The sequence below is a fragment of the Octopus sinensis genome, linkage group LG5 (genome assembly GCF_006345805.1).
Source record: "Octopus sinensis linkage group LG5, ASM634580v1, whole genome shotgun sequence".
NCBI lineage: Eukaryota > Metazoa > Mollusca > Cephalopoda > Octopoda > Octopodidae > Octopus > Octopus sinensis.
Window position 1 is genome coordinate 36951528 of NC_043001.1, and position 19092 is coordinate 36970619.

The 19092-nt window shown below is 35.5% G+C and overlaps 1 protein-coding gene across 1 annotated transcript; it reads left to right on the forward strand.

Annotated features, from left to right (window-relative positions):
• Positions 1 to 8081: 8081 nt before the first annotated feature.
• On the forward strand, positions 8082 to 10802 carry LOC118763463. Its single transcript, XM_036503115.1, has 2 exons — positions 8082 to 8159; positions 10509 to 10802. Exons 1-2 carry the CDS (start codon positions 8082 to 8084, stop codon positions 10800 to 10802), a joined length of 372 nt encoding a protein of 123 aa, XP_036359008.1.
• Positions 10803 to 19092: the final 8290 nt, after the last annotated feature.

Sequence of the window (19092 nt, forward strand, 5' to 3'; positions counted from 1 at the left end):
GTACTCAACAGCCTAATGAGTGTACCTTTATCCGGGTAACCTAGGAGGAGTATAGGAAAGAGAGGTAACAAGCCAACAGAAAAGTCGGAATGATAAAAGGATGGAAGGAGCAGGTATATGATGAGAAAGGCAGATATATATGGGGTCGGCGGGGGATAGTGAGTGATGTTACTAAAGGTGAACAAAAGCACCATCTGCATCACATGACCAAACAAGCACAGTATTCCTCTCTTGCACACGGCAACAAATTCCTCTTTGGTGATCAGATAAAGGTAAGAATAGATGTTAAGTGATAAAAGAGGTGACCCACCGGGGTGTAAGTAATGGCTTGTAGTACAGCAGAACGTAGTTAGAATATAATGGGTAGGAGGGAGTGACGGCAACCCTGACCAACCTTTTATACGAGGACTTAAGAAAAGGTGAGTGGGGTCAGAGTGAAGTAATGTAGATGGGAGACATGGAGAGGAGTGTTTGCAGTGATCGTACATGATGTCACACAGCGAAGATACCAAGAGGCCTGTCAAGGCAAATCTAATTGGATCGAACAGTAAAAATAGTAAGAGAAAGAGGAATGAAAGCTACTCCAACTACATCTATAAGGTTATGAAACAGAACCATCCCGATACTGGAATATCCAAAAAGAACCCGTGACTATCATAAACGGTTTTGTTAATGACTTGTTCGAGAGAATCGCCGAAAGCCAGTCACTTGGCTCACTACAGCAAACGTTCGACCATCAGTAGTCGAGAGATTCTTACTGCTGTCTGACTTTTGCTTTCTGACCAATTTGTCAAACATGCAATATTACTTTGTAAACATTTTGTGTGAGTGGGTGGGGGGTGCGCGTATGTGTGTTGTTTTATTCATATACTTGTTTCAGTCGGTTAACTGCGACCATGCAAGAGCACCGCCTGGAACCTTTTTTGTCGAACAATCGACTCCAGTACTTATTTTTTTAAGCCGAGTACTTTTTCTATGAGTCCTTTTGCCGAACGGCTAAGTTACGGGACGTAAACACACCAGCACCGGTTGTCAAGCGGTGATGGGAGACAAACACAGACACAAAGACACACGCACATGTGTGTGTGTGTGAGTGTATACAATGTGCTTCTTTCAGTTTCCGTCACTCATAAGGCTTTGGTCGGCCCGAGGCAATTACAGAAGACACTTGACCAAGGTGCCGCGCAGTGGGACTGAACCCGGAACGATGTGGCTGGGAAGCAAGCTTCTTAACAAATAGCCACGCCTGCCTGTAAATGGGATGCGGTGAATAAACTGCCGTCTAAATTACGCAAAAAGGAAAATAACATTGATATCTCATTTTAACAGATATATTTACCGAAATTACATGAAAATATCAGGAAATACTAAAGACTAAATTTATTCAATTAAATCGCCATTGGCTTCAACCGCGGTCTCCAGACGATTTCAGAATCTCCTGCAACTCTTCTAAATGGTCTTCTTGATTAAGTTGATGAATGCTGCCATAATTCTTGCCTTCAATTCAACTTTGGTGTTACAAGGAGTTTTGTTGACCTCCCGCTCAACTGCGCCTCACACATAGTAATCAAGGACGTTTCAATTTGAGTTAGGTGGCCAGATGATAGCGGTGATGTGGTCGCAGAAATTGTCTGACAACAACTAGGTTTTCCTGCTTGTGCGGTATAGTGCAGAGTCCTGTTGCCGGACATAGGGACTTCCAGCAGCCACCAGGGTAGCATTATATCCTGCTTGATGTAGGCCTGTGTTGAGTTTAAAGCCGTGTGGGAAGATGAATGGAGGCATAACGTCGCCATCGCTAGTGATCACTCCAAACACCATGATGTTGACTGGATGTTTGATTTTTATCACTCTGAGTACATATCCTTATATTGCACTTTCCTCAGACTGACACCCAAACACCCTGAAATGTTCATATTAGAACCCCCGGCGCGAATGCCAAGCAATACAATATGTAGTTTCCAAATTTCAGGCAAAGTGAATTGCATCATGGTGCCGTTTTTTCTACAGACGGTGCCCTACTGACTGTACTATACTGTGTAGTCGACAAAATCAAAAATAAAGAATGCGCATGCGCAAAATTAAATATATATAAAATGACGACAATTTACCCACCACATCCTGTATGTGTGTGTATGTTTGTGTGCGTGTGTGCGTGCGTGCGTGCATGTGCGTGCATGCGCGTGCGTGTATGTGTGTGTGTGTAGTATCTGAAGTGTACAGTATTATATATCCATTACTGCCGATATTGGTAAGGTCAACAATAATGATATAATAGTGTATCCTTCGGATAATATACCCAGTCTATTGACAGATATACAAATATACGAGTGCATTTTTATCTGACGTATGGACTCTTTGACAACCTACATATATATATATATATATATATATAGGCGTAGGAGTGGTTGTGTGGTAAGTAGCTTGCTTACCAACCACATAGTTCCGGGTTCAGTCTCAAAGCATGGAACTTTGGGCAAGTGTCTTCTAATATAGCTTCGGGCCGACCAAAACTTTGTGAATGGATTTGGTAGACGGAAACTGAAAAGAAGCCCGTCGTATATGTGTATATATATATATATGTATATATGTGTGTGTGTGTGTGTGTGTGTGTGTGTGTGTGCGTGTATGTGTGTGTATATGTTTGTGCGTATATGATTGTCCCTAACATCGCTTGACAACCGATGCTAGTGAGTTTACGTCCCCGTAACATAGCGGTTCGGCAAAAGAGACCGATAGAATAAGTGCTAGGCTTCCAAAGAGTAAGTCCTGGTTAGATTTGCTCGACTAAAGGCGGTGCTCCAGCATGGTCACAATCACATGACTGAAACAAGTAAAAGAGTAAAAGAGTAAAAGAGTATATATATACATACATACATACATATATATATATATATATATATATATATATATATATATATATATATATAGCGAACGTAAAATTTCAGTGAATTTTCCTTCTTTTTAAATTTTTACCAAAATTCACCACTACTCTTGTGTCATGGTGCATGAAATGTGCCATTTCAAGAAGCTTCGCGAACTTTGGTCAGAGAATATTTCAGTTGGTTAAATATCCAACCAACTAATATATTTTATTGTTGTTTGACAAAATTAGTTCTCTGGATATTTAACCAATTGACAAATAATAAAGAAAAGGGGTGGAATTGAACCAGTGTGTGTATTAATTATATTAACATAACTGTCCCTAGCCAGAACAAAATTTACTTCAACACACGAATTCACATTATCTTGCAAGCCATATATATATAAGAATTATATACATATAGGCGCAGGAGTGGCTGTGTGGTAAGTAGCTTGCTTACCAACCACATGGTTCCAGGGTCAGTCCCACTGCGTGGCACCTTGGGCAAGTGCCTTCTACTATACGCTCGGGCCGACCAAAGCCTTGTGAGTGTATTTGGTTGACGGAAGCTTAAAGAAGCCTGTCGTATGTATATATGTGTGTATGTGTGTGTTTGCGTGTGTATATGTTTATGTGTCTGTGTCTGTCCCCCAACATCACTTGACAACCGATGCTGGTGTGTTTACGTCCCCGTAACTTAGCGGTTCGACAAAAGAGACAGATAGAATAAGTACTAGGCTCACAAAGAATAAGCCCTGTGGTCGATTTCTTCGACTAAGGATGGTGCTCAAGCATGGCCACAGTCAAATGATTGAAACAAGTAAAATATTCAAAGAGTATTCATATATATATATATATATATATATAACGGGAAGGTTTACGAAAATAAACAAAAGACGAAGGCAGATGGAGTTCAAACAAACAATTGTATTAGTATGGCGCTCAGGAATAGAAGTAAAACAAGTCTTTTACGTTTCGAGCCTACGCTCTTCAACAGAAAGATACACAGAAAAGAAACAAGGAGAGAAACAAGGAGAGAAAAAGAAAAAAAATGCGTGCAGGAGCTAACGATTGAACATGGAGTTCTGATTTCAGCCAGAAGTCAGAGATCAGGCGTTAGACGCTAGAGGGATAGTAGGAGAGATAACAGGGTCAAGTGACCTCGCCCCAACATAAGGGTGCATGTGTGTATAAGAGAGTATGTATGTGCGTATGAAAGGTCTGGACGTGTGTATGTATGTATGTATGATGTGATGTGTAATGTCGTATGGTGTAGTGTAGTGTAGTGTAGTGTGGTGTGATGTTGTGGGGAGGTGGGGGCGAGAGTGTGGAAAGCCCATGTGGGGTGTGTGTTTGGCTGGGGGTTGGGGTAGAGTGGGGGTTGTGGGGAGAGTGAAAGGGGGAGAGAAGAGAGAGAAGGGAAGAGAGATGATGGGGAGGTGAGAGAGGAGATTAGGGGAGAGGGGAGGAGGAGGGAAGAGAGATGAGGGGGAGGGGAGAGAGGAGATGAGAGGGCAGAAGGAAGGTGAAGAGGAGGGGGATGGGAAAAGAGGGGAAAGGAGGATGAGGGTAGGGGGAGAGAAGGGGAGCGAGGGAGCAGAGAGAAAGAGAGAAGAAGAAAGAGGGAAGAAGAAGAGGGAAGAAGGGAAGAGGAGGGAAAGAGAGTAGGGGTGAAAAGATGAAGGACTGAAGAGAAGTAGGAGTCGGGGGGAGGTTAGATGAAAAGAGGGGGAGAGTTGAGACCAAATGGCGTAAAAGAGCGAAGAGTGAAGGTTAATTCCTGTTCACGGCGCAAACGGGAATCCGGATGGCCTCTGTGCAAGGACAATCCGAACACAGACAGATGTTGCAAGGAGTGACCGGTGGAGCGGAAATGGCGTGAGACCGGTGTGTCATTGGCAAGGCGGATGTCACGGAGGTGTTCCGCGAACCGGTCAGCCAAGCGGCGTCCCGTTTGTCCGATGTACAGGGAATGGCAGAGAGAGCAGGAGATGCAATAGATGATATTGCTGGAGGTGCAGGTGAAGGAGTTGATGATGCGATAGGGTCGATGATGGGTGCCAGTGAGGAGGGTGGTGTTGGAGAGGTAAGGACAAGTGCGGCAACGTGGGCGGGAGCAGGGGAACGAGCCAGGTTGGGAGGTAGGGTCAGGGAAGAAGCTGTGGACCAAGAGGTTATGGTCTCGTTTGAAGGAGGTGAGGGGTCAGTTAGGGAAGAGGTGGGAAGTGGACGGGTCGGACTGGAGATGCCGGAAAGCTCGAAGAATGGTGCGTTGGAGAAGTAGGGTCGTGGAGTGGTAAGTGAGGGGAAAAGGGAGGCGGGAGACTACAGGGCAGGTTCGGGGGGAGAGGGCAGATGCACGGTCTACGGAACGTGCTCTGGCAAGGGCGGTGTGGATAGTGGTGAGGGGGTATCCACGTAGGATGAAGTGGCGAGCCATGAGTTGAGACTGAGTCTCAAAGTCATGGTCGTCACTACAGAGCCTACGTAGACAGAGGAATTGGGAATAGGGGTATATATATACACTTCGTTCTTTTTTTAAGTCCATCAGATGTTGAGGTACATCTTCTCTCCACCAGACTTCACGAAAGCTTTGAACATTGTTCAAAGCTTTAGTGAAGACTTATGGAGAACAGAGATGCCTCGACATCTGATGGACTTTAAAAACGACATCGCTGATGGAGCAGAATATATGACATGTCATCGTAGCAATGCATATGCAAATTCTAGCTGTCAGGTGATGAGGATTTCTCATTAACATCATTTTGGTTTTAATGAAACACTGTACAGTATTTAAATGACATTTGATCAACTATTTTATTGGTACTATAAAAGAATTCTTTTAAAATAATGCAAGCTATAAAAATGAATAATACGCTGCAGCGTACACAAAAATCTCCCATGTGTTGATTTTATAGCATACGTGCTTACACTAATAAAAAAGAAAGTGTAATTTTTATGGTACGAATATATGAATATATAGGCGCAATGGCCTAGTGGTTAGGGCAGCGGACTTGCAGTCGGAGGATCGCGGTTTCGATTCCCAGACCGGGCGTTGTGTGTGTTTATTGAGCGAAAACACCTAAAAGCTCCACGCGGCTCCGGCAGGAGGTGGTGATCCCTGCTGTACCCTTTCACCACTCTAAAGGCGGTGCTCCAGCATGGCCGCAGTCAAATGACTGAAACAAGTACAAAAAAAAAAATATATATATTACGTAAATACACACATACACACATGCAAATACATACAGTATACACGGCACACACACACATTCACATATATATGTACACATACACACATATGAACATCGATGTCATAGAATGATATTTAAACTAAAACTGGAAAGCTCCAACTTAATAACTCAATCATTTCTAAAAGCATAACACATTAATTCACTTTTTACTTCGGAAAATGACATGTATGCACATGCAACTTTTTTCTTTTTTTACTTTGACTAAAAACATTGATTCTGTTAGCTATGTACCCACAAGCGTCTTCGCTCACCAACAAATACTGTACCAACCTCACCACATTTTTTTTATGTCAGAGTTGCTTTACTGTCCTTTGTTAACTCTCCAATGTGTATACATGTACAATTCATATGTGTGTGTCTTTGTATGTTAAATCACAAACCCGTGCGCTGCTAACATGTGATCCAGTATAAACTGTATTCATGGTTGTGGGGGAGAGTACTGACTAAACTTGTCAGGAATGCCAAGTGAGGAATTCACTAGAAATCAAACAAGAGAAATTGTGGTTGAGCGTATCTGTTAATATTAAGTAAGTTTTAATAAAAGAGTACAACTTGTTAAAAACAAAACAATCAACAGCCGCTCATCTTAAATCCAAAGATGGATCTGCTTTAATCGGGGATTCTGGAGGTATTCTGTAAAGATTGGTAGAGAGTTCACAACTGTTTTTTCATAATCCATCCCCTATAGATGAGAAAGTCATAGAAAGCTTATTGCAGTATCATGTTATTTAAAAAATGGATAAGGATTCTAATATACATGTCAAAATTGCCATTAGACAAGTCAACTAAGGGAAAATCTCAAGAACTTAGGGATACCTGATATTTACCTTTGTTTATCTCCAATAAAATACATTCTATGCCCGTATTGTATAAATAACATGTAACTTTAAGGGTACTTTCACCATATGTAAATTAGCGTGACCACTACCTAAATTCATGTACTTAACATGACTTTCAACAAGACAGGATATATTTCTGTGTATTTAGATATTTGAAAAAAGCAATTTGTTTTTATGATATCTTAGCTTGATTAAAAGACTTTATTGCTTTCATGAGACCAATAAAAATATTTTAACAGGTCTGGTGTCATAAAATATTATTAGGGGCATATGAAGAAAAAATGAAGATTTTTTTATTCAATTTAAGCTATAAAATTAGCTAATTTCGTTGTAGGTTTCTGTTCAATAAGGTAAGTGTAGCCTGTGTAACTAAATAGACAAGTAGTGACAAGATGTGGAAACAAATGAAGAATAAATAAAATACTTGCTGTGTCAGTATAGAAAAATGGACATTAAAAAATATACTAAAATGAACTGCAGGGTGTTAGCTTAAACAGAAGCGCTATTCTATAAGGGAGGAGTATGCTTGTACAGATGTATATAAAGATCAGCTATGCTGGAACCTTCATTAAAAGCTCCTACACAATCTAGCAGAAAAGAGGAAAGTCACGGCAATATTGTAAAAGGCACAGAAATAGAAAAATAACAAATCTCAGCAGTTTGATCCCAGCATATTTCCACCTTCAGCCAAAATCAGTATGTTAACTTTTACTTATATCTGAGTTCAACTTTAGTTATGCAAAATGTTTTTTCATAGCAATTCATTAAAAACCTTTGCATTTCCTTCATTTCATTCAGTGATGTAACAACAAAACAATACAAAAAAAAATTGTATGAAATTTGAAAGAAAATACAAAACAAAATCAGTAACTGAAGATTCTAGATTATGTAACTATTTCATTTTATAGTTTAACATTATCTAAATTACAAATATATCATTCTTTTTTGAAACAGTGGATCTTGAACCACATAAAGCCACAAATATTTCCATACAAATATTATGCCAAAAGAAAAAAAACCTCTTGCATAGTAAAAGTCAACAGCTACCCAAGGGATATGAACTTACGTATCCTGTATGTATGACAAGGCTTCAGCCACAGGCGTTCTTTGACCTTTCCCATCAAAATGGGTCTTCCAGCGATTATCTATAGCTCTATGCCCTCAGATCCACTCTTCCAAAAAAAGAATTATTTCACACCTCTTGTAAGTTTATAAAATTCTTATAATATCAACAAAATATATAATTGTTTATAATATGTAATTGAAAAGTAATTTTATTGTTTTTAGTTACATAACAGCTATATGTTCATTCCATTTTCCTAAGAAATAATATCTAAATATTTTGTTGATTTTTAATGTGTTATAGAAATTATATACATACATACATGCATACGCGTGTGTGTGTGTGTGCGTTTATATATATATTACTCTTTTACTTGTTTCAGTCATTTGACTGCGGCCATGCTGGAGCACCGCCTTTAGTCGAGCAAATCGACCCCAGCACATATTCTTTGTAAGCCTAGTACTTATTCTATCGGTCTCTTTTGCCGAACCGCTAAGTTACGGGGACGTAAACAAACCTGCATCGTTTGTCAAGCGAAGTTGGGAGGACAAACACACACACACACATACATATATATATACGACAGGCTTCTTTCAGTTTCCGTCTACCAAATCCACTCACAAGGCTTTGGTCGACGCGAGGCTATCGTAGATGACACATGCCCAATGTGCCACGCTGTGGGACTGAATCCGGAACCATGTCGTGGGTAAGCAAGCTACTTACCACACAGCCAGTCCTGCGACTTTTCATTTCCAGTTTACTGGATGGTAGTTTTCAAGCATTTATATATAATTTGTATAGCTCATTGAAAATGAAATAAATAATATGTGTTGTTAAGAAGTCAGCACCTTAGTTGTATGGTTTGGGATTCAGTTTCATTGTTTGGTACTTTGCACAAAGTCTTTTTTTCTACAGCATAACAAACTGCGTTCATAGCGATATAGCAAGGTCAGATGATTACATCTGTAATAATCTAAGATTTTTCAATTACCTAAAAATATTGGTGTATGGAGTGGCTGTGTGGTAAGTAGCTTGCTAACCAACCACATGGTTCTGGGTTCAGTCCCACTGCGTGGTATCTTGAGCAAGTGTCTTCTGCTATAGCCCCGGGCTGACCAAAGCCTTGTGAGTGGATTTGGTAGACAGAAACTGAAAGAAGCCTATCGTATATAGTATATATATATATATATATATATATATATATATATATATATATATGTGTGTGTGTGGTGTTGTGTTTGTGTGTCTGTGTTTGTCCCCCTAGCATTGCTTGACAACCGACGCTGGTGTGTTTACGTCCCCGTCACTTAGCGGTTCGGCAAAAGAGACCGATAGAATTAGTACTGGGCTTACAAAGAATAAGTCCTGGGGTCGATTTGCTCGACTAAAGGCGGTGCTCCAGCATGGCCGCAGTCAAATGACTGAAACAAGTAAAAGAGTAAAGAGTAAAGAGTATGAAGCCAAACATTTGATGATGTTGGAAATTTTCCTTCTTTAACTTGTAGGTAACAAATTATAAATTCAATAAATACAAATTATGTCACAGATGCAAAAGCAATGTACACACAGCAACAAACAAAATCAACTTCAGCCAAATACACTCAGTGTATTGATAAAACCTGACTGAAAAACTGAACTGCAAAAGTTGCAAAGATCAGTGGTTCTGCCAGTTTATAGAGCTTTTCATTTCTAGTTTACTGAACGGTAGTTTTCAAGCATTTAACCCACAACCACTACTATGTGAACAGCAATCAGTATTGACAATGGTAGCACTTATTAAGAGAAATGTGTGGAAAGGGTCATCTGAAGTGGAAATCTCAGCCGAAATGTTGGAAGTAGAGGTGACAGCAGGAATATGTAGGTGAAAGTTACTCACTGGTTGTCAATACATAAGAGATAAAAATATGAACATATATACTTTTATTTTTAGCAAACGCCAGCAAGAATACCAAAATTGACGGCAATCATTGACGTGACAGTAATACTATTTTTTTTTCTTGTTTATTTTCTGATGCAAGTAAAGAATGTTATTCAAAGTCACTTTGTTAAAACCATCAGTTTTCTTTTCATTATTAATTTTTATTGCTTTTTAACTTTTTTAATATTTTTCTTATTGCAGAGAAACAGGACTTCTCATTAAATCTTCATTTCTACTAAATATCTTACACCTCAACTTCAGATCCATGTTAAGTGAAAAAATATTGTGTTGGAGATATCCACATGGTATTTATAACAATAATTATCATTATATATTATATATATATATATATAATATATATATATATGTTATGTAATAAGTCCCTTCATTTCCTAATAGCAGAGGTGTCTGTAAACAACCTTTTGACATGAAATGTTACGTTAATAAAAAACATATACCACAGAACATGAATAAATTTTTATCTTTCTGCTTGAATAATTTAGATTGATGTACATGTAGTAGTTATTTAATGATAGTAAAATATATACATTTCTTTTGTAAATCTTTCCAGTTCTTATCAAAATACAACATGAAGCAGTATTTGAGAAATTACTTAATAATTGCTGCCTTCTGTTGTATTGGAGTGATACTGTCTGCAGAATCTTCAGAAGTTGAAAGAAATCGTGCTGTTGAATCTCAAAACTATGCATTTATGGACAAACCAAATGGATACCAACGCCGAATGCTACCCCATCTTTTACGAATTCGAAGAGACTTTGGATTTAATTTCAAGGAGCCTGAATATGAGCAAGTATGTGGACCATATAAAGTATCAGATGCCTTGTCTGCTGAGCGAACTCCATGAAAATGCAAATTTTTAACGAATTGCCCATAGTCGTGTATCTCGTATTTCTTCAAATGATACACTTGAATTTAATATTTACAATTAAAAATAAAGTTACTATAGCTCTATATAAAGATTTGTTTTATTATTCTTACAGTGAATGTAAAGCTAGGTTCTTAATTATTTATGTTATTATCGGTATAAAGGCGCAAACAGTTGCATACTTAAGACTGCTGTAGACGCAGGCATGGATGTGGGGTTAAACAGCTTGCTTCCCAACAGTGGGGTTTTGAGTTCAGTCCCACTACAGGGCATCTTGGGCAAGCGTCTTCTTCTATAGCCCATGGCCAGCCAAAGCCTTGTGAGTGGATTTCGTACATAGAAACTGAAAACTCATTGTATACATATGTATACATACGAGTGTGTGTATGTGTGTGTTTGTGTGTGTGGTGTGTGTGTGTGTGTGTGTGTGTGTGTGTGTGTGTGTGTGTGTGCATATTTGTGTATATCCTAGTCTTGACATAATGTGATTGATATAAAGCAGCGTGTTGTTCATTTTCAATCTTCCGTAAAAAATATGTTTGGTTATGTGAATATTACCTTGCTTAGACACAGTTGAAGGTTGGCTACAGGAAAGGCATCGAGAACGGAAAAATTGACGTCAAATAATAATCATGAAGCTGATGATCAAGAATGTCCTTTGTTAAATATTTAGGTCTTAGCTGTAATTCTGAATAAAGTCTTACAAGTAGGAGAAAACGACATACGTAGATACATACATATATACATACGTACATAGATAAATACGTACGTACATTCATACATATACAGTTCAAGTTTACAGAAAACAAAAACTGAAGATGTGTGAAGCAACAATCAGCTCTTTTATCAGTTTGACGCTCGGAAAGAATGGAATATTACGTTTAAAGTTCATCTAACAAATTTTCTTAGATAAGATAAGTCATAAATTTCTTTTTAAAACAATATTGTTGAAATTTGTTTGATTTTTATTGCAAAAATATTGATTTCTATATTGTTATTTGTTAATTATAAGTTACGATACGTATATTTACTTATTATCATTATTATCATTATTATTATTATTTTTATTAACATTATTATTATTATTATTATTATTATTACTATTATTATTATTATTATTATTATTATCATCATTATTATTATTATTATTATTATTATTATTATTATTATCTTATGAATTATAATCTTAACGTATTACATATAATTTACATTGGTAAATAGTTTTGTAACACAAAATCTTATCGAATAGGTAGTAATTTTTTTTATTTGGTATGTAATATTGCATTTAAGTAAATATTTTAAATAACAATAGAAAATTTGGTTAATTCTATAAATGAGTGAGATATTAAATCTATACATAAATTGATTTAATTATTTAATAAGTTTAACTAATTTGTGTGTATATATTTTAACCATTTTTCTACTTAAAATTTTTGTAGCTATAGTTGTAGTATTATTATGTATATAAGTTAGCATGAAGTTTTTTAGTATATATTACATAATTAGAATATGATTAAACTTAGATGTTTATTCAATAAATATATTAATAAATAATATAATGTATATAGGTTAAATTACAGTATTTTAGCTTCACTTAATGTATATTATGTGTTTTATATATATTTTACATATTTTGTTTAAATTAATTGTATCTTAATTTTTAAGTAATGATATATACTATAGTTTGTTATTTTCTTCTATAAGCTAAAATATATTTTCATAGATAAAAAAATATTTCTATCCATTTATTCTATTTTTATTTACACTACGTTTTTAACTAGATAGATTTATCATAAACACTAAGTCCTACGTAGTAAGTTTAAAGATTTAGTTAACAGAATATTTCCAATAAAATATTTCATGTTTTTATTTTAAGATATATAGTTGAATTTCGTTCGATTTTTTATTGTAAAATTACGTATCTTTATATATATTTATATTTTCTCATAAGATAATATACGTACATTTATTTAATTATTTTATTGTTTTTATCGTAGACCTGATGAGTGACTATATTTAAATTGAATTGATTTTATTATCAATCTCAAAATATAGCCACGAAACACATGTAGTCTATTTACTATTTATATACTATTTATTTATTATTTCGTAATTTATTTAGTTCTAGGTAAATGTTTTATTGAATCTAATTTTTTCTATATGGTATGATTTAAGTATATCATTGCTGAATTGCTACATCGTGGTTCTTCTCTAATTTATATATATATGAGCACCTACATCGCTAAAAATAGAAGTCAAGAATCCTTCTGTACCACCGAATAGTCACAAATGTACTCACTCGTGATGGTATTTTAATAATACCATACCTATATTTATTTATAAATAATTTCACACATTTCGTTTGTTCCTATAGTGTTTGGTTACTTCAAACGAACTTTTGTAGGCATGGTGGGGAAAAAATTTTGTGGTAATTAGCTATCAGACATTGTCTGATGAGAAATCAGGCACCTTTTTTGGCGCTAAATCTCGAAACCAGTACCAAGTTGACCAGTATTACTTGTTCTAACCCAGTAGAGGTAAGACGTTATTATTGTCCGCTGAATTTTTTTCCTATCATGTCTGTAGTATATTTGTGACTATTTGGTCGTACAGAAGTATCTTTGACTTCTATTTTTTAGCGATGTAGGTACTCATGTAGTGCCCTTGTATATATATATATATATATATATAATATTGTATTATTTTATTAATTTGCTCACGGCTAAGAATTCGGTTGCCACTCGTGATGGTATTTTAATAATACTATCCCTATATTATTGATATATATATATATATATATAACATATATATACATATATATATATATATATATATATATATATATATATATATATATATATATATATATATATATATATATATGAGTGTATTTTCCCTTGTTACCAGTAGAGACCATACAAAGAGATTAAGAAAATTATTGCAGTCAAAACTGACTTGCAAGAACCTTATTGAAGCTATAAATTCAAGAACAGTACCCTTAATCAGATATGGAGTTGGACTTATCGACTGAACCAAAAAGGATGTTAAGAATCTTGACAGAAAACGTAAGAAGTTATTGACAATGTATGGAACCCACCTTCCGAAAGTTGCTATCAACCGGCTGTATGTGAGGAAAGACCAGGATGGAAGGGGTTAATATATATTATTAATACACACACACACACGCATAATATATATATATATATATATATATATATATATATATATATATAATATATATATATCTATATATATATATATATATAGATATATATATATATGTGTATGTATGTATGTATGTATGTGTGTGTGTGTATATTAATATATTATATATTATATATATAATATATATATGTGAAGAGAGGGAGATAGTGATTTTATCGATTTGCATTCATTGGATAGCGGCCATGCTGTAGCACTGCCTTTATGAGATCTTTTAGTAGTATTGACTTCGGTACTTATTTGAGACTGGTGTTTATTCTATTGATTTCCGAGTTACATTTCTCCCTATCTGCATTCCTAATGTAAACTAACAAAACAAATATATTTAGAAACTTGCATAATTTTTTAAAGTAAAATACTCAACAATCATTCCATGAGAATGAGAATCATTATTTAAGTTGTGACAGCTACTTTAGACATGCAACGGCTTCCATTATCTATGATAGCTGAGAATTATATCAATAACTACATCAATAACTGTAACAACTATAATTGCAAGAAAAAAACTACAAAGTTTTTATTATACAACTACAAAACAATTAACGAAAATAATTGAAAAAAAGCAATCATATATAATATGCGATATGATCGAACGCGTAGTAGGCGTTGGGCGATGAAATGAGATGAGATTAAAAGAGATGTGATTAGATAAGATGGAATCAGATCAGACCATTTAACATTCATTACTTCTGTAATTTCATTCGATCAGATTTTGTTTCCATGTTCAAGCTTTTCGCATGTTGGTTGGGCAATGCAATGAAACAGCCAATCAAATCACTTTTTTTTGTTGCGTGCTTCTTTCCGTGTAAGAAAGATATAAAATTACGTCAGTTAAATTAAAGATATGTAAAGATAACTAATAAAAAAAATAAGAGCAAAAATAACAATTTTTTTTCTTTCTACTAAAAACACAAGGCCTAAAATATCGAGGGAAGGAGCTTGTCGATTCCATCGATCCCAATGCTCAACTCCTACTTATTTTATCGACCCTTAAAAAATGAAGGCGTGGAGGCGCAATAGCCCAGTAGTTAGGGCGGCGGACTCGCGGTCGGAGGATCGCGGTTTCGATTCCCAGACTGGGCGTTGTGTGTGTTTATTGAGCGAAAACACCTAAAGCTTCACGTGGCTCCGGCAGGAGGTGGTGGCGACGCCTGTTGTACTCTTTCGCCCCAACTTTCTCTCACTCTTTCTTCCTGTTTCTTGAGTAACACTGCGATGGACTGGCTTCCCGTCCAGCATGGGGGACACATACGCCAAAGAAACCGGGAAAACGAGCCCATGAACCTGGCTAGGCTTGAAAAGGGCGCATAAAAAATTAAAAAAAGATGAAGGCAAAGTCGACATCGTAAGAATTTGAACTCAGAAAGTAAAGACAGAAAAAATTTCGTCAAACATTCTGTGTTAACGATTCAGCAGTCTTGTCACCAAAATCAGTAATGGCACCAAAATTCTGGTACCATCAGTAATGGTACCGAATGCCAACAAATTTAGTGGTACTTATTTTATCGATCCAGAAAGGTGAAAGGTAAGTCGATCTCGACAGAATTTGAAGGTAAAGAGCTAGAAGAAATGGCTCTAAGCATCTTGTCCATCGCTCTAATCATAATAATTTCTGTTTTATTGCCGCCAGGAGTCTATCCATACGTACAATAATTAAACACTTACAAACGTGTCACAAAACGTGTGACGTTGGATAAAGTTAACTTATATAAAAGAGAAAGAAGTATAGACTTTACATAATATATTAAAATGGGTTTTTTTTTTTTAATTACATGAAATAATTAAAGGAGTATATGTATGTTAACAGAGATGTTGTTAATAGTAACAAATAGAATTACAAGACAAAAAATGGTGATCCACCCGTACTCCAGTAGGAATGCACTAACCGCTTTGAGTTAGAGCACACTACGACATTGTCGATCAGATATTAATCATACAAACACACACAGACACACACACACACACACACATATTATAATCAAGGTTAAAATCTATATAGGATTTTATCATGTAGCTAGCATGTAAAAAAACTATTTAGGTAAAACTTAATACAGAGTATTTTATTTTATAGAGCATATGGCGCTACCCAGTAGTTGCCCTTACTACAAATATATATATACATATATATGTCTGTGTGTGTGTGTGTGTGTGTGTGTGTGTGTGTATGTGTGTGTGTGTGTGTGTGTGTGTAAAATGTACGAGGCGCTTTCCTCAAGGTGACTCAAACTAATAAGTATATACTCTGAGTGCTCAAATTGGTATGCCACTAAAATCTTGATATAAACTATATATATACACACATTAACTCGCAGGGGATTCGTTCGAAATGTACGTGTGTGTCTCCGTTATATGTATGCGTGTAGATATATATATATATATATATATATATATATATATATATATATATATATATATATAATATATATATATATATATATATACATATACATATGAAGAACAAACCTCCGCCATCTATTCTGCGTATGAGTCTGTGCTCACCTCTCAATATCATATATGCCATAAGATCTGCAAATCTAATGGAGGACTCAAGAGACATTCTTAGATCCAGAAAGATCAGAACTTAACTGCAATTCTTCGGGTCCAAATCGGATATGCAATCTATGTGGATGCCTTATCATAACTTCGTCTGGTTTAAAAAGCTACAACAGAAGCCATGATGGATCTAGGATGTAGGTACAGCAGGTGGTCAGATTCTGTATAAGGAGTAGACAACCACCATATATATATATATATATATATATATATATATATATATATATATAGATATGACTGGTTTGGGCATAATTTCCCATGTTGTAAGCTCACTCTCAGGACAGTAGTCGTCCAGGAGCTATAGAAGAGCCAATTCCAAGATGCCAAGCAGTTGTACAGAACCCGAAACTACGCAGTTTTGAAGCACACTGCTTAATCGCAGAAACATGTATGTGTCTGCTTCTTCAGCTGTTTGTTTATGTGTGCGTGTCTGTGTGTATATGTACCTACTTACGTACGTACGTACGTACGTATGTATGTATGTATGTATGTATGTATGTATGTATGTATGTATGTATGTATGTATGTATGTATGTATGTATGCAACCATGCATGTATGAATGTATATCTGTGTGTGTATGTATAATTCGGTTACATGTTAGAAGATAACATTTAATCCACACTCAAATCTAGGATGTATCAAAAATCTGACAAATGAAATCTTTGAGCGTATGAGTTATCGTCTTTATCACATTGAAATATATCTAAAAGTTAGATCGGCAAACAGTGGTCCGGATGATAAATCGATGTTTCTCATGTCATTCGTCTTCAGAATAAAATATGCAGTTAAGATATAACATAAACGTGGCAGATGCACATACGATATACGCGCTGGCAACAACCTATTTGCTTATACACATTGAGATACACATGTATGTACGCGTGTATGTATATATGTATGTATGTATGAATGCATGTATATGTATGTATGCATGTATGTATGTATAAATGTGCGTGTGTATATATGCATGCATGTGTGTATGTATTACGTATATGCATATATAAATATACGAGGTATTCAAAAAAATGCATACACTATTTAAGAGCTGGGAAATCACTTAATTTCATTTCTTTGTAGAATTAACCCATTAGAAGTAATGAAAGGAGCCAGATAAATTTTTTGAACAAAGGAAATATCTCAAAAAGAACCTCGAGAAACGCACACACACACACTCGCACATACATACATACATACATACATACATACACACATACATACATACATACATACGTACATACATATATAATAAGCAGAAAATAGCGAAAACTTTTGATCAACAAACAAATTGGTTTAATTATTTTTTAATACAATACTTTAACATTGCTTACGGCCGTTTCACTTACCAATGTCAGTCGCTGCCTCTAAAGAAAATTCCGAAAATAATATTCGTCATCTTTATAGCACATCCGATCTAGTGCATGGAGCTTCATCAGAATGAATACAAATTCATTAAATTGAAGAAGAGAAGAGGTACACTTATAAAAAAAAGATTAACCCACCAATTATTTTTCTAGATTATTTGCTAGTTTAGTCTTTTTGCCCATCGGCTTCAAGCTTTACACGGCTAAATGGTTTCATGGTGGGTTTGATATGTTAGAATATACAGATAATGAGTTAAAATGCGGAATCAATCTCGTTGTGTGTATATTTAAAATCTAAAGGCTACCTACTGATGAAGACTGGCCTCAGAAAATCTTTTTTTACTAAAATAAGTCAGAATCCATGGTCTAGGAACTAAATTAGCTGGTAAATGTTTTTAATTTTCTTTCCCTTCGTGAATTTATCCGTAATAAGTGGTTTGAGTTGTTTACTGCTCTTTCTGGCGCAAGGCTTTCCTATGATGGAAGCCTCCTAATGTGTTTTAATGTACACGATATTTTGATATGAATAATATATAGTCTATTGACCTTTTATTATTTGCGCTAGGCCACTGGTAATAAAACTTTCAATAATTCTTATTACCTTAATATTACTTATTATGTTTAAATGATTTTTGATAAATTTATTCGAAGTTTTACCGGCATCCTCTCTGTTTCCGGAAATAAGCTGCATCTACGCGGTGGATTTGAAAAGTTAGAATATACAGATAATGGGTTTAAATGCGGAATCAATCTCGTTGTGTGTATATTTAAAATCTAAAGGCTACCTACTGATGAAGACTGGCCTCAGTAAATCTTTTTTACTGAAATAAGTCAGAAACCATAGTCTAGGAACTACATTAGCTGGTAAATGTTTTTAATTTTCTTTCCCTTCGTGAATTTATCCCTAATTAGTGTTGTTTACTGCTCTTTCTAGCACAAGGCTTTCCTATGATGGAAGCCTCTTGATGTGTCTTAATGTACACGATATTCATATATATATATATATATATATATATATATATATATATATATATATATATATATATATATATATATATAACTCAGTGTACCTATACAGAAGAGTTCAATTTTAATCTGTGTCAAGCGGTTTTACTCTGCGACTCCAGCTACG